General features: G+C 43.9%; 1 protein-coding gene across 3 annotated transcripts in view; it reads left to right on the top strand.

The window, feature by feature from the left end:
- UBXN8 (UBX domain protein 8) overlaps nucleotides 1-5075 on the top strand; it is a 26900-nt gene extending 21825 nt beyond the window's left edge. For 2 of the 3 annotated variants that reach the window (XM_007119031.1, XM_007119029.1), the window contains 2 exons: nucleotides 1570-1644; nucleotides 4426-5075. In XM_007119031.1, coding sequence (XP_007119093.1) covers nucleotides 1570-1644; nucleotides 4426-4593 — 243 coding nt within the window. In that variant the 3' untranslated portion in view covers nucleotides 4594-5075. The remainder of the gene's footprint in view (nucleotides 1-1569; nucleotides 1645-4425) is intronic. The other variant, XM_007119030.1, reaches the window with a different exon arrangement.
- Nucleotides 5076-14645: the final 9570 nt, after the last annotated feature.

Below are 14645 nucleotides of genomic sequence, written 5' to 3'. Positions count from 1 at the left end.
TGTGGTACGTGGGCCTCTCACTGCCGTGGCCTCTCCCGTTGCGGAGCACAGGCTCCGGACGCGCAGGCTCAGCGGCCATGGCTCACGGGCCCAGCTGCTCCGCGGCATGTGGGATCCTCCCGGACCGGGGCACGAACCCGTGTCCCCTGCATTGGCAGGCAGACTCGCAACCACTGCGCCACCAGGGAAGCCCTCTTTTCTTGTTTTTAAGTTGAAGTATAGTTGATTTACAGTGTTGTGTTAGTTTCTGGTGTACAGGAAAGTCACTCAGTTTACATATGTACACATATTCTTTTTCATATTTTCCGTTATGGTTTATCACAGGATTTTTTTTTGGCTTTATTTATTTATTTTTGGCTGAGTTGGGTCTTTGTTGCTGGGCGTGCGCTTTCTCTAGTTGCAGCAAACGGGGGTTACTCTTCGCTGCGGTACACAGGCTTCTCATTGCAGCGGCTTCTCTTGTTGGTGTAGCATGGGCTCCAGGCGTGCGAGCTTCAGCAGTTGTGGCTTGCAGGCTCTAGAGCGCAGGCTCAGCAGCTGTGGCACACGGGCCCAGCTGCTCTGCAGCATGTGGGATCTTCCTGGACCAGGGATCATGTCCCCTGCATTGGCAGGCGGATTCTTAACCACTGCGCCACCAGGGAAGCCCTATCACAGGATATTGAATAGAGTTCCCTGTGCTATACGGTAGGACCTTGTTGTTTATCTCTTTTATATAGAGTAGTTTGTATCTGCTAATCTCAAACTCCTAATTTATCCCTCCCCATACCTGCTTTCCCTTTTGGTAACCATAAAGTTTGTTTTCTATGTCTGTGAATCTGTTTCTGTTTCGTAAGTTCATTTGTATCATATTTAGATTCCACATACAAGTGATATCATACGGTGTTTGTCTTTCTCACTCCACTTAGTGTGATAATCTCTCGGTCTCTCCCACTCTTTTCTTCTTAGAGTGTCCTTTAACATACTAGCACGTTGCAAGCTCTTTTTAGCTGTTTAACTCTTTTATCAGAGGAAAGACGGTGGGGAAACTCAACACGTAAAACGGACAAAGCTGCTCCCAGGAGGGGGGTCTCCTGCAGCCCCAGCAACCAGGACCAGCTCCAGGCTTGTCTCTCATCTGCATGCATGATGTAGGCATGGAGCACAGCCTGCAGTCATGGAGTGAAAAGGGTAGCTTTTTGTTTCCTTCCAGTCTAGTGTTTGTCTTGCCTGCAGACTCTGAGGTGGCCCTGGATCTTCTTGGTTTGGTAGGTCACTTTCAGAGCCCGGCTGCAGTCTTGATATTGTCTGGCAGACAGAAGCCTTGCGTCTCGGTGTCCTCTCTGGAAGGCTCTGTCACTGGTCTTCTCAATCAGTGGGAAGATGTTTTTCAGGTTTAGAAGAATTATTTCTGTGTTTAGGGTGAATTTTATCTGGACCTTAATTTTTGTGTACAACTCTCAGAGCTAAATTCCTACAAAACTCCAGGTGAGCTCTTAGAACTGTGTACAGGTGTTTCGTAGGAATAGTGGTTTTGGAATTGCAAAGAGCAGTGGTTGGAATTCTCATTTGAACATTTTTATTCTTCAGGTCGTGACTGTTGCTCTTCGATGTCCGAGTGGGCGTGTCCTGAGGAGAAGGTTTTTTAAGTCTTGCAGTTCACAGGTGAGGAAAATCATATTTGGAGAAATATTTGTGTTGAATTTGGCAGTAGTTTATTCCCATGCAGGGAGGAGGTGTTATCTGTTGTCTGTACTCCCATCAGGTGAGGATAAATGGGATTTTTTTTTTCTTTTTAAATTTATTTTTTGGCTGCGTTGGGTCTTCGTTGCTGTGTGCGGGCTTTCTCTAGTTGTGGCGAGCAGGGGCTACTCATTGTTGTGGTGCACGGGCTTCTCATTGCGGTGGCTTCTCTTGTTGTGGAGCATGGGCCCTAGAGTGCACAGGCTTCAGTAGTTGTGGCACGTGAGCTCAGTAGTTGTGGCTCATGGGCTCTAGAGCGCAGGCTCAGCGGCCATGGCTCACGGGCTTAATTGCTCTGCGGCATGTGGGATCTTCCTGGACCAGGGCTCAAACCTGTGTCTCCTGCATTGGCAGGCAGATTCTTAACCACTGCACCACCAGGGAAGTCCTGGTAAATGGGATTTATATGTACTCTACATGGCAGAAATTTGGAGAATTAGGTATGCTGAGCCTTCTTGAACTGTGATTTTTGCATTCAGATTTTTTTCAGTTCTTTTTTTTATTTGTTTTTTGTTTTAGTTACATTTCCACAGCTTGGTGGGTAAGATGCTTTCAAAGCTTTAGGAAGCAGGTGGTATTAACTTTGTTCTTATTATCCCTGATGGATTATTAACCTAAACCCCATTGCTTGTATGTAGTTTTCAGATCATTCTTTAAAGCTTGTTTCTTTTTGTTCTAATAGACTTCACAATACTGTGTTCACTAGCAATAATTTGAAAAATATAGAAAAGTAGAAAGAACTTTTAATCTGCAGTCTGGCACCAAAGCCAATTACTAATATTTGGGTGTATTTCTACTTTTAAGTGCATTTGAACATATTATGTGTGTGTTAAAAATTTCTGTAATTATCTAACTAATTTTCTATCCTTACTGTTGCATTTAACCTTCTATGTCAAGAATATGATAAACCATAATAGAAAATACTGACAGATTTGACTACATAAAAATTTTTAAATTCTATAAAGTTCGTAAAGTTAAAAATTTGGAAAAATTATTTTTTTCTATAAGGAGCTTATACAAATCAAGGAAAAGAAATACCTTAGTGGGCTTCCCTGGTGGTGCAGTGGTTAAGAATCTGCCTGCCAATGCAGGGGACATGGGTTCGAGCCCTGGTCTGGGAAGATTCCATATACCGTGGAGCAACTAAGCCCATGTGCCACAACTACTGAGCCTGCGCTCTAGAGCCCGTGAGCCACAACTACTGAGCCCACGTGCCACAACTACTGAAGCTTGTGGGCTAGAGCCCGTGCTCCGCAACAAGAGAAGCTACTGCAATGAGAAGCCTGCGCATCGCAACGAAGAGTAGCCCCTGCTCACCACAACTAGAGAAAGCCCGCACGTGGCAACAAAGACCGAACACAGCCAAAAAAAAAAAAAAATAGAAATACCTCAGTGGAATGTTAGGCCTCACTTAGAATCAGAGAAATGCAGATTAAAATGGATACTGTTTTCTACCTATCAAGTTGTCAAAGATTAAAAAGAATATTACCAGTTTTGGGCAGTGTGTGCAGAAAACAGGGATTCTTATTAATTGTTCATGTGAATATAAGTCAGATCACTGTTCCTGTGGGATAATTTATCAGTATATATATATATATGTATATATATATATATATATATATACATATATATATATATATATATATTTTTTTTTTTTTGCTGTACGCGGGCCTCTCACTGTTGTGGCCTCTCCCATTGTGGAGCACAGGCTCCAGACGCGCAGGCTCAGCGGCCATGGCTCACGGGCCCAGCCGCTCTGCGGCATGTGGGATCTTCCCGGACCGGGGCACGAACCCGTGTCCCCTGTATCGGCAGGCGGACTCTCAACCACTGCGCCACCAGGGAAGCCCAGTATATATTTTAAAATACATCTTTTGGCCCAGTAATTCCATTTATGAGAACTTATTCTTTGGAAATAAGACAAATGGTCAAAGGTATAAGTGTTTATGGAAGGATTGGTTAAAAGAAGGCATATTCATATATTGGAAAATTATGGCACTCTATGACATAATACACATTTACTACATGGAATATCAATAGGTACATGGATGGTGGTAGAAGTCAGGGATTACCTATAATTGATACACCACCATCCCCTGAGAACATTCTATCATTCAGCTTTCTTCCTAAAGCAACAAACCATCCTTCAGCAGGCATTGTTTTTAGGCAATAATAAGTGGAAATTTGGACAGTTACTAAGGGAATCTTCATGAAAGGAAATGTGATACATGTATAGGGATGGCCCATTGAGTGTTGGGTTATCAAAAGGCAGAGTCTCTGGGACGTGGACACGTCTGTTGCGACAGTTCCTGGGTGATTTCGATGTGGACTGTTGGCTTCGATTATAATCTAAATGACTTTTTTCCCAAATTCTAACCTTTTGTTCCTAACCTTTTTGTTGGATCATCTTTCCATTCCCTTTGCTTGGGGCTTTCCTAATTGTTAAATGCTTCTGCTGTCTGTAGGTGCCAGTAGTCCCTAGGCCTTCTCTGAAACAGCAGGTATTAAAGGTCATTCACATCTCAAAGTTCACGGCATGCTCTTTTCCTATAAACTCTTGAAAGTTCCTTTGAAAGGTTTGAAAGTTCTGTTTCATGACTCCTAGGGGCATGATTTAACAGTGGAAGAATCGTAAAATATCACGGTGATCTAGAGGGACACAATTCTGTACAGTATTTGATAACTAAGCTTTTTATCTTTTAGGTCTTGTTTGACTGGATGGTGAAAATTGGGTACCACACATCCCTATACAGCCTTTCCACTTCCTTTCCCAGAAGGGCTCTGGAAGTGGAGAGAGGCTGGTCACTGCAGGACATAGGAATAACTGTGGATACTGTACTCAACGTGGAAGAGAAAGAACAGAGCAGCTAGTTAAGAAATGCGAACTACCTGTTCTACATTAAATCAGTTATGCCATGACCTTACAGGACAGTAAAGGATTCACATTAAAATCATGCCATACCTTGACTGCACTCAAGGCAGTAAACACTTTAATGTTGATCTCCATGGAAATATATGGACATAAAGGATTAGAAAAGGATTGCTCTCTGCATATAATAATTTTTGGGGTGTGCCATCTTACAGTGTACCAAATGAGAACGAGATAGAAATGTATACAGTACGGTGCTCATTAATTTGTATCTTTGCCAGCTGATGCCATTTATCAGTTTCTGCCTCTTCAGTTTGTTTTGTCACATTGAACATTTCACAGTTCAGCCAAGCTCTTTAAAGTCTTATCAGCAGGAATGTTTTTTCTGCTGTAATTCTAGAAATTAAACTTTGAAGACGTGTCAAAGCTCTTTTAAGGCTTTAAAGTTCTTTTTGATAGTAAACATTGTGTGTACTAATGTTAACTAATGTTTGAGATTTATTTCATTTTGTCTTGTGCTGAAATGTAACATTTACAACATTCCAGGTGGATCAGTATTTTTAAAGATAAAACAATGAAACCAGTGTAGGTGAGTTTTTAAAATATATCTGGTCATTTCATTTCTCTGCTTATACTCCTGTAATGGTGCATCCACGCACTGTAATGCCAAGTCCAAACTCCAAGGCTGGTATAAAGGCTCTTTGTTCTAGCCACGCCCTTTCTCTTTCCCACCTGTCTTAAGGAGTCAGTTTAAGTTGGTTCCTCTGTGTATTGCCCTTTATTTAATGCTCCTTTATTCCTCTTCTGTAGAATTTATTACATGTATTATAGATGTGTTTTTGTCTTCCCAAATACATAATTCCTTAAAAGCAAGGATTATATCCTTTTTTCCCCTTCAGAAATACCTAGTGTCTAGTAATGTTTTATACAAAATGTCTGAAAATAATAAGTTGTCTCAACCTTTACCTTTTTTTATCTCTGGAATATTCCACATGGAAAAAAATGAAAAAAAAATTCTGATTATAAATTAATTATAAAAGCACTGGGAAACCAAGTTACAGAAACAAAAATAAAATCACCCATAATCTCAATACCCAGAAATAAACATGACTGACATTACGATCCTGTAGGTCCTGCCAGACTTTTCTATGCTTATGTGCCATCGATTAAAAAAAGAACAAAAGACCTCCTATTTTTAGGCCTTGTGGAAAAACCGATTATTGTAAAAGCTACCAAGTAATTATGCTACTTAGGAAATGTGATAGCAGGCTCCGAGGTGGTCCCCAGTGATCCCTGCCCCCTGGCTGCCACATCTTAGTGTGCCCTTCTCCCTGGTTGTACCGGGGTTGGTCTGTGCAGCCAATTAAAGTGAACAGAAATGGTGTGTGTCACTCTGAGATTAGGGTATACAAGACCGTGGCTTCTGTCTTGGTGTCTGTCTGTCCGGTCACTCACATGGAGGAAGAAGTCACGTTGCGGGCAGCCTCATGGAGAGAGGCCCGTGTGGCACGGAACTGAATCTTGCCGACAGCAACGGGGCTTGTGCAGTTATGTGGGAAGTGGAAAACCACGGAGCTAACGAATTAAGAGATCTAGCTGAATATATTCCCAACCAGATTATTGAAAATACCAGTGGTTTCTTCTTGCTGCTTATAGTAAAATGTGAGAGCAAAGAGAGAAGTTAAAGAAGGGACTTAAAGAGGAACCAGGCTCACTGGTTTGCAAGATGCCAAATAATGCAAAATTAAATGCCTTCAGAGTGAAGATTAAATCAAGAGCACTCTTAGGAAAGCACAGTCTAAAGATTAAGCCAAGAGTGTAAATGTAAAATCCTTTGTTAAGATCTGAGACAGATCAAAGGTGATGCCTCAGAATAAGACTCACAGATGATTCAAAGTTTTAAAAAATATATCAGTGGTAACCTGGTCAGCTTGGACTGAAAGAGAGAAGTGAAAATGAAGAGAGGCCTTTGGACCCCCCAAATTCTACTGCTGGGAAGCAAGCCGAGAAAACGGCTTGGCTCCGTCGTAAACCTGTCAAGTAAAAGAATGACTCAGAAAGTGAGGCCAAGGCCTCCGAAGGCCAAGTCAAGAGCCGTTGGAGGGCTTCCCTGGTGGCGCAGTGGTTGAGAATCTGCCTGCCGATGCAGGGGACGCGGGTTCGTGCCCCGGTCCGGGAAGATCCCACATGCCGCGGAGCGGCTGGGCCCGTGAGCCATGGCCGCTGAGCCTGCGCGTCCGGAGCCTGTGCCCCGCAATGGGAGGGGCCACAGCAGTGAGAGGCCCGCGTACCACAAAAAACAAAACAAAACAAAAAAAGAGCCGTTGGAAAGTCATTTACTGGCAGGAAGACTGTGTTCTAGTCAAGGAATTTCTAACACTTGCTCAAGCTGGATTTCAGAACTGCTCACCAACCAGTAACTTCTGTGTGCCGTTCATTTTCTGTCTTTCTGAGCGGAATCATGCTGTCTGATCAGCGTTTATACTGGGCCAGGGGAGGGGGGAATAACGTTTCTGTTCACAGGCCTACAGATCTGGAGGAACTGCTTGAGAGCTGCGCTTACGAGCTACATATACTCCCATAGTCCCATCTTCGCCTGGACCTGATTTAGGTAAGATTCTGGACTTGGAGCTGATGCCGTAGTGGGTTGAGACTTTGTGTCCCTTGGGAGGGGGTGGGGCTGTGGAGCCAGCCTCCCAGATGGCCCCAAGGATTCCTCTGTCCTGGTATTCACGCTGCTGTTCCTGCTGTTACCTCCTGCGATGTACCAGGGTTGATCATAGGAGCAACAGAATTAATCGGAAATAATGATATGTCCTTTCTTAGATTAGATTACAAAGGACAGCTGCTTCTCTCTTGGTTCTCTCTGTCTCTGTCTCATCAGTTACTCTGACGGAATCATGCTGTTCGCAGCCCGGTGGAGAGGACCCCGTGTCAAGTAATGGGAGCCTCCTGCCAACAGCTCTGCAAGTGAGCTTGGAGAGAATCCTCCAGCCCCAGTCATATCCAGGGATGGCACGCCTGGCTGACACCTTGGCTGCAGCCTAATGAGAGACCCTGGATTCCGGACCCTCAGAAACGGTGGGAGAGGTAATACACGTTGTGTAAAGCTGTAGTGTTTTGGGGAAATTTGTTATGTGGCAATAAATAACTAGTACAAGAAATATTCAGGGCATTTCCCCCAACAATGTAAAGACATCCTTAGGAATGACTTTTACTTTTCTGGATAGATTCTTTGGTTCCTCTAGGTGTTGATATCTCTTTATCAGGGTTCCTTTCAAAGACTTCTTTGAAATAGACTCAAATGCAAATAGAAATGCAAAAGAAAAAAATCCAAACATTTCCGTATTTACCTGTTCTGATCACAGGCTCTATTTTCAGTTGTCCATCCACATCCATTTCCAAGGGTATTGACTGCAGAAAAGAATTACTGCCATTTTAAAAAGATCTGTGTTATCTTTTAAAAAGCTAAAATTTCAGTCATTAACAAATAGATCCTAAAATTTGTAGAATAAAGGTTCCTCCAGCCCCCCACTCTCCAATTTCTAACACAAAAACATTAGGGCCATTTCTTTGCCTGGCAATACGTTTTTCTTTAACACAAGGAAAAAACACTGTCAGTCATGTGTACAGGTAAAGGGCTAAAAATAGATGGTTGATTGTTTCCTTGGTGACAAAAGCTAATTCTTGCTCTGAGTTTAGGGAAACTACAGATGCCTTAAATCTTTAGATTCTTGGTTAATAATACTATTCTTTTATACTGTAGTCCTCGTGCAATGAGTTGGAAAAATTAGAAACGTGATTAAGGAATTATTTTTTCTAGGTGTGATGATGGTATTGTGGTTGGACAATATGTGGGGATATAGATGAATAAATATTAAAGCTAAGTAAAAGGTACATTGAGGTACCTTATACTCTTATTTCTACTTTTGTATAATTTTCCACGATAAGATGTTTAAAGGTATCAAAAGCTTAAGATAAAAAAGGGGACAGACTTGTAATTTGTCAAGTGATATATGAGAGAGGTGTGACTTAAAATAGCTTTAGATTTTTTAAAAGAATAGCCCCAGGGAAAAGTAACTTGAATCCTATTTCAGTTTAGCCTGTTTATTATTGTTTTTAATAATATCCTTCAGTGAAGGAGTAATACTGAAAAATTTAGAAGACCTACATCTTAAGTATACTAAAGAATATTCCGAGTGTCGACTGAAAAAAAAAAAATGCACAACGTTTGAGAGTTGTGAGTTAAGTCTTATTTGGGGCAAAATGAGGCCTATCGCCCAGGAGGGAGAGGCAGCATTTCAGGGAGCTCTGAGAAACTAATGGCAGAGAGGCGGGCGGAGGTCGGTGTTCTCCGTGACTTTAGTGACCGGTGTGTGCTGTGAAGCACGCGTTTTGGCAGAAGCTTGTACGAGGAGCAGACGTCACCATCAGGGATTTCAGTGCTTTTCCAGATACGAGGAGATGCAAGAATTGGGCTCATAAAATTGTCTTCTGAAAATATCGAACTCTCTGAAGACCTGTTCTGCCAGTTTTTCCCGGAGTGCAGAAGGCCTCATTTCTGCCCTCCACGCTGAACTCCTTTCAGGGGGTGTTGAAGGTCAGCCGCTGCAGCAGCACATGGTTTAATCCTTGTAGAGGTAGATGGCAAGTGCCAATTTGTAGTTGGCACGGGTATTTAAAAATAGTGTGTTGGGCTTACCTGGTGGCGCAGTGGTTGAGAGTCCGCCTGCCGATGCAGGGGACGCGGGTTCGTGCCCCGGTCCGGGAAGATCCCACATGCTGCAGAGTGACTGGGCCCGTGAGCCATGGCCGCTGAGCCTGCGCGTCCGGAGCCTGTGCTCCGCAACGGGAGAGGCCACAGCAGTGAGAGGCCCACGTACCGCAAAAAAAAAGAAAAAAAAAATAGTGTGCAGTCAGCATGATGAGGAGTGCACTCTATAACCTGTTTATCTCTAGCACACAAGCCACATACCCTTATTTAGAGAATTTCCCCTACTTTTATTACTCTTCCTCTCTGTTCCTGCCTCACTTCGTAACTTTCTCCCTCACTGTCATGGACTGATGTGGGAGATCAATTGAGTAATTGGGTTTAATGACACAATGGATGCCTGTTATCGAAACAACCTATAAATGTCATTTCAGGCTGTTCTACTACTGATAGTGACACTAAGGTGTATTTTGTTGTGGGGAGAAAAGAAAATAAAAAGCATAAAGCCATCTTTTTTTGAAGGAAATTTGAAAAGAAATGTGACATTCCTCTTTAAAGGGGCGGGGAGTGGGGTGTAGGGGAAGAGACTAGCCTTAATGAGTTCATTGCTCCGCTAGCTGAAATTGAGATCCTGAAAATAGCAAGTTCTAAACCATACAGCAGTTTTGGACTTACACTTAGGATCTGAAGAAATCCACTTAGAAAGCTGCAAAAAATGTTTCTCCCACCCTGACAAGAAACGGCTGGATGACAGACAAAAGCGTAACATTTTTGAGCCCTCAGGTGACTGAGGCTGCGAGGTAGACACAGAAACTGAATTCAAAAGAGGGAAAATCCACTGAGAGGAGAGACGGGGCACACAGACTCTCTTCTGTCTCACATCAGTGGGAGAAAAGGTAGCTGCTATATAAGCAGGTAAGAAAAATTTAGCTAAGATTTTAACATTTGTAAAAGCCAAGCGTGGGCTATTGCATCGCTTTGGAACGGGACTGGCTACTTAATTTGTGGGCCTTAGTGCAAAATGAAAATACGAGAACACTTGCTCAAAAATGAAGAATTCAGGATGGTGCCAGCAGAGCGTGAAACCAGACGCGAGGACCTTCTAAGCGTGGGCTGTTCGTGAGTGACAGGTCATGTGCCTTGAAGCCAGTGCTCAGACGCAAAGGCGGTTCCCACTCACCTGGAAGCTGTTAGCCCTCCGCCTTCACCGGGTGTCCTCAAGAAGGAGAGAGCACCGCCGACCTCCGTGCAAACGAGGAGGTGATTGGTGTCTGTGCAGGAGCAAGCTCAAAGCCCCACTAGCTTCCCGGGATCCTTCTCCCCTGCAGAGCCGAAGTCTTAAGGTGCTGGGGGTGGTACACCAGGTACTATGGCCACAGGACACTGGCAGAGATTTACTGTTTCTAGAGAAACAGTAAAAGCAAAACCCACCTTCCTCTTCCAGGACGCAGGCGAAGACTTGTTGCTGCTGGGGGAAGGGTAGAAGCAGAAAGTCTCTGCTGCTGGGGGCGGGGCAGATACAGATACCAGATGAAGGCTGTCCTGCTACGGGTGGTGCAAAGAACAAGCACCCCAGACCCACCAGAGTTATCAGCCCGAGTTTGGAGGCCACAGGTAGGAGGAACAGGAATGCCAAGAAAACCTCACCCCTGAAGCCAAAGTACAAAGGGCCTGCCTGAGATTTGAGGCCGAATTGGAACAAACAGCGTCCCACCTGCTCCTACCACGACTTTAGCGCCCAGCCACAAGCAACAGTTGTCTACAACCGGGGACGGGGTCAGAGCACGGAGGAGGACCCTCTCTCTGATACAGGTATGTGGGGACCATGGAAAGCACAGGGACACAAGAAAGCCTAACACCCAGCCCCTGCCCTGAGCACAAAGTAACAGCAGCCAGCCCACCGTTAGTAGTATTTGAGGCCTCCACAGGCCTGAGGCTCTGAGACTGTGAGTGATACTGAATTCTATGCCTAGTGAAAATATCTTTCAAAAAATGAATCATGGGGGAATGCCCTGGCGGTCCAGTGGTTAGAACTCGGCGCTCTCACTGCCGTGGGCCCGGGTTTAATCCCTGGATGGGGAACTAAGAGCCCACAAGCCATGTGGCATGGCCAAAAAAAAAAAAAAATCATGAAATTTTTTTTTGGCAGAAAAAAAAGAAAAAAAATCAGATTTCAGTTGCCAGGTGCAATATTGGACATCCAAAAAGGCTGTCAGGCAGGAGAAATATTTTTTAAGACAAAAGCTGAAGGAATTCACCACCAGCAGACTTGCACTACAAGTAAGTCTTTAAGGCAGAAGAATAATTATACCAGAGCGAAATATGAATCTAAACAAAGGCATGAGGAGCCCTGGAAATAGTCTATATTTAAATGACTAAATACATAAAAGTCTTAAAGATTTTTATTATTTATATCCCTTTAAATAATAATCTACTGTTTAAACAAAAGCAGTAATATTCTATGTGATTTTTTTTTCTCATTAAAAAAAATTTCTTTGGTCTCTCTTCCCCCCCATTCCCTCCCTAGCACCACACAGCACTGCACCACATGTGGGGTCTTAGTTCCCTGACCAGGGATCAAACCTGTGCCCTGCGTTGGAAGCACAGAGTCTTAACCACTGGACCGCCAGGGAAGTCCCTGTGATTTTTAATATGTGCAAAAGCAACATGTACGGCAATAGCACAAAGTTTGGGTGGAGATAAACAGAAATATTATAAGGTTCTTATACGATATGTGGCATGGTATAATATTACTTGAAGATAGACTGTGTTAAGTTAAAGGTATACCACAAATCCTAAAGCTACCACTTAGAGTAACAAAACAGTAAGCTAATAAGCCACTAAAAAGTTAAACGGAATACAAAATATTTAATTAATCCAGAAGAATTAAGAAAAAAGGAATGTATGGGACAAATAGAAAACAAAGAGCAAGATGATAGACTTAAACCTAACTGTACTGATAATCACATTAATTGTAAATAGTCTAAATACCCTCAGTTAAAGACAGTGTTAAATTGGATTTATTTTTAAAAATATTTATTTATTTATTTATTTAGGCTGCCCCGGGTCTTAGTTGCAGCATGCGGGATCTTTAGTTGAGGCGTGCGAACTCTTAGTTGCGGCATGCATGTGGAATCTAGTTCCCTGACCAAGGATTGAACCCGGGCCCCCTGCATTGGGAGCGTGGAGTCTTACCCACTGGACCACCAGGGAAGTCCCTAAGTTGGACTTAAAGAATAGCACCCAACTGTATGTTGCCTTAAAAAAAACAGTGGTAATGGATAAACACCTCCAAACAAAAACTACAGCTAGTATGAAATATTGGTTGTCTTAGCTAATACAATGATGAAACATGTAAGAAAAGTCACAAAGATTAGGAAGGAAGAAAAGATCTTTGTATTCACAGACAACATGATTTTGTAATTTAAAAAAATCCAAAGTAATTTATAAGAATTAAGTGTCTTTAATATGGCTACTGGATACAGGCACGATACTTTAAAAATCACTTTTATTGGGCTTCCCTGGTGGCGCAGTGGTTGAGAGTCCGCCTGCCGATGCAGGGGACACGGGTTCGTGCCCCGGTCCGGGAGGATCCCACATGCCGCGGAGCGGCTGGGCCTGTGAGCCATGGCCGCTGAGCCTGCGCGTCCGGAGCCTGTGCTCCGCAACGGGAGGGGCCACAGCAGTGAGAGGCCCGCGTACCGCAAAAAAAAAAAAAAAACACTTTTATTTTTATTATCAGTAAACAATTAGAAATTAAAATAGAATGGTATCATGTTTTACAGCAGCATTTTAAAATCAAATAGGAGAGATAGGCAGAGAAACATTTCTGATACAGTGAATCCCGGAAACAGCAGAGAACATTTAATCTCAGGAAGGGGTGGAGGGACTGGGGAGGGATCCCAGAAGAGATGTTCTTGAAGCTGAGTCTTAAAAGCCCCCTGCGAGGAGAAAGAGTGGGGCTTGGGGGAGGAGCCGTGGGCTACGTGCCCGGAGTCGGGTGAGACTGGACAAGTACACCGGACCGAGCTAGATAGAGTTTGGGCACAGAGGAGTTTGGGCACAAAGATTTTGAGAACTTTTCCATGTTTCTGTTGACTTGGTCTAGGGACCTACTGCCTCGTTCCTCCCAGGTGCTCCCCACCTGGAGTCAAGGTACCAGGTGTCGAAGCCAGAAACGTGGGAGTCACTCTTGACCCCTCCCTGGTCCTCACCTCCATCCAGTTAATCATCAGGGCCTGCCCTGTCTTCCTGCTAAACCCTCCCCAGGTTCACTGTCTGCTTTCCATCCCCGCGCCACTCCCCGCCTCCAGACAACCCTCTTCACTCCTGAATCCAGTGGCTGGCAGTGACTGGGTCTCACCACCTCCAAACTTTCACATTAGAGAAGTCCTTCTAAAGCACATCTGACCACATTCCCCCTCTGATTGAAAACCCTTTTCATCCATCCATTTAACAAACACTGAGCAAGAGTTTGTTACCTGTCGAATACTGTGGACACAGCGAAGAGTAAAACATAGAATTGAAAGCCGATTGGGGTGGCAGACATCAATCCAGTGATCCTCCACCACCAAAACAATATATAATTACAAACTGGGGTGTGTGTCATAGGAGGGCCTGACCTAGTGAGGGAGGTCCTAGGATGCTCCCCAAGGTATCCACCTGAAGTTTGAATAGCAGTCATCCAGATCGAAGAGTCAGGGATGGGGCAAGAGCTGATGCAAAAGCCTTAGAGGTGCTTCTCTAATCCTCAGTTTCCTCATCTGTGTAATGGGGATATTTAGAGTTGTGAGGATTAACTGAGTTACTATGTATAAAGTCCTTAGAACAGGTCCTAGGACGTAATAAATTTTCAATAAGTGTTAACTATAATAACTTAATTTTTTTTAAAGTAGAGCTGTTGGAAGCCTATCAGCAAAGGAGTTAAATGAGAAAGTAACATTTTTTAAAGGTCATTCTGGCTTCAGGGAGCATGGATTGGAACAAGGAAAGAACAGATTTGGGGGGTTTAATGAGGATTCTTTTGCAGGGGTCCATTGAGAGCCATGGGACATTTAAACTGAAGGAGGCAGAGGGGACTTGGAGAGATTTTGTGATTTAGGCAGAAGAAACTGCTAACCTTGATGTTTGATTGGCGGTGGAATGCCATAAGAGGCGGCAAGGGGCCTCCCCAATTGCGGCCCTGGCAGCAGGGGGTGGTGGTGATGTTCTTCACCCAGGTCAGGGGAGCCTGGAGGAGGGCCAGTCGAGGAGGTGCTGAGCCCAGTTCTGGACATGTTCAGATTCAGGTACTGTGGGGCATCTAGGATGAGGGGCTGCAGAAGCAGCTAACTAGGTCTGGAG

This window comes from Physeter macrocephalus, chromosome 20 (assembly GCF_002837175.3).
Source record: "Physeter macrocephalus isolate SW-GA chromosome 20, ASM283717v5, whole genome shotgun sequence".
Taxonomy (NCBI): Eukaryota; Metazoa; Chordata; class Mammalia; order Artiodactyla; family Physeteridae; genus Physeter; species Physeter macrocephalus.
The sequence above is the reverse complement of the archived record's forward strand: the minus strand, read 5'-3'. Positions and strand labels throughout refer to the sequence as shown.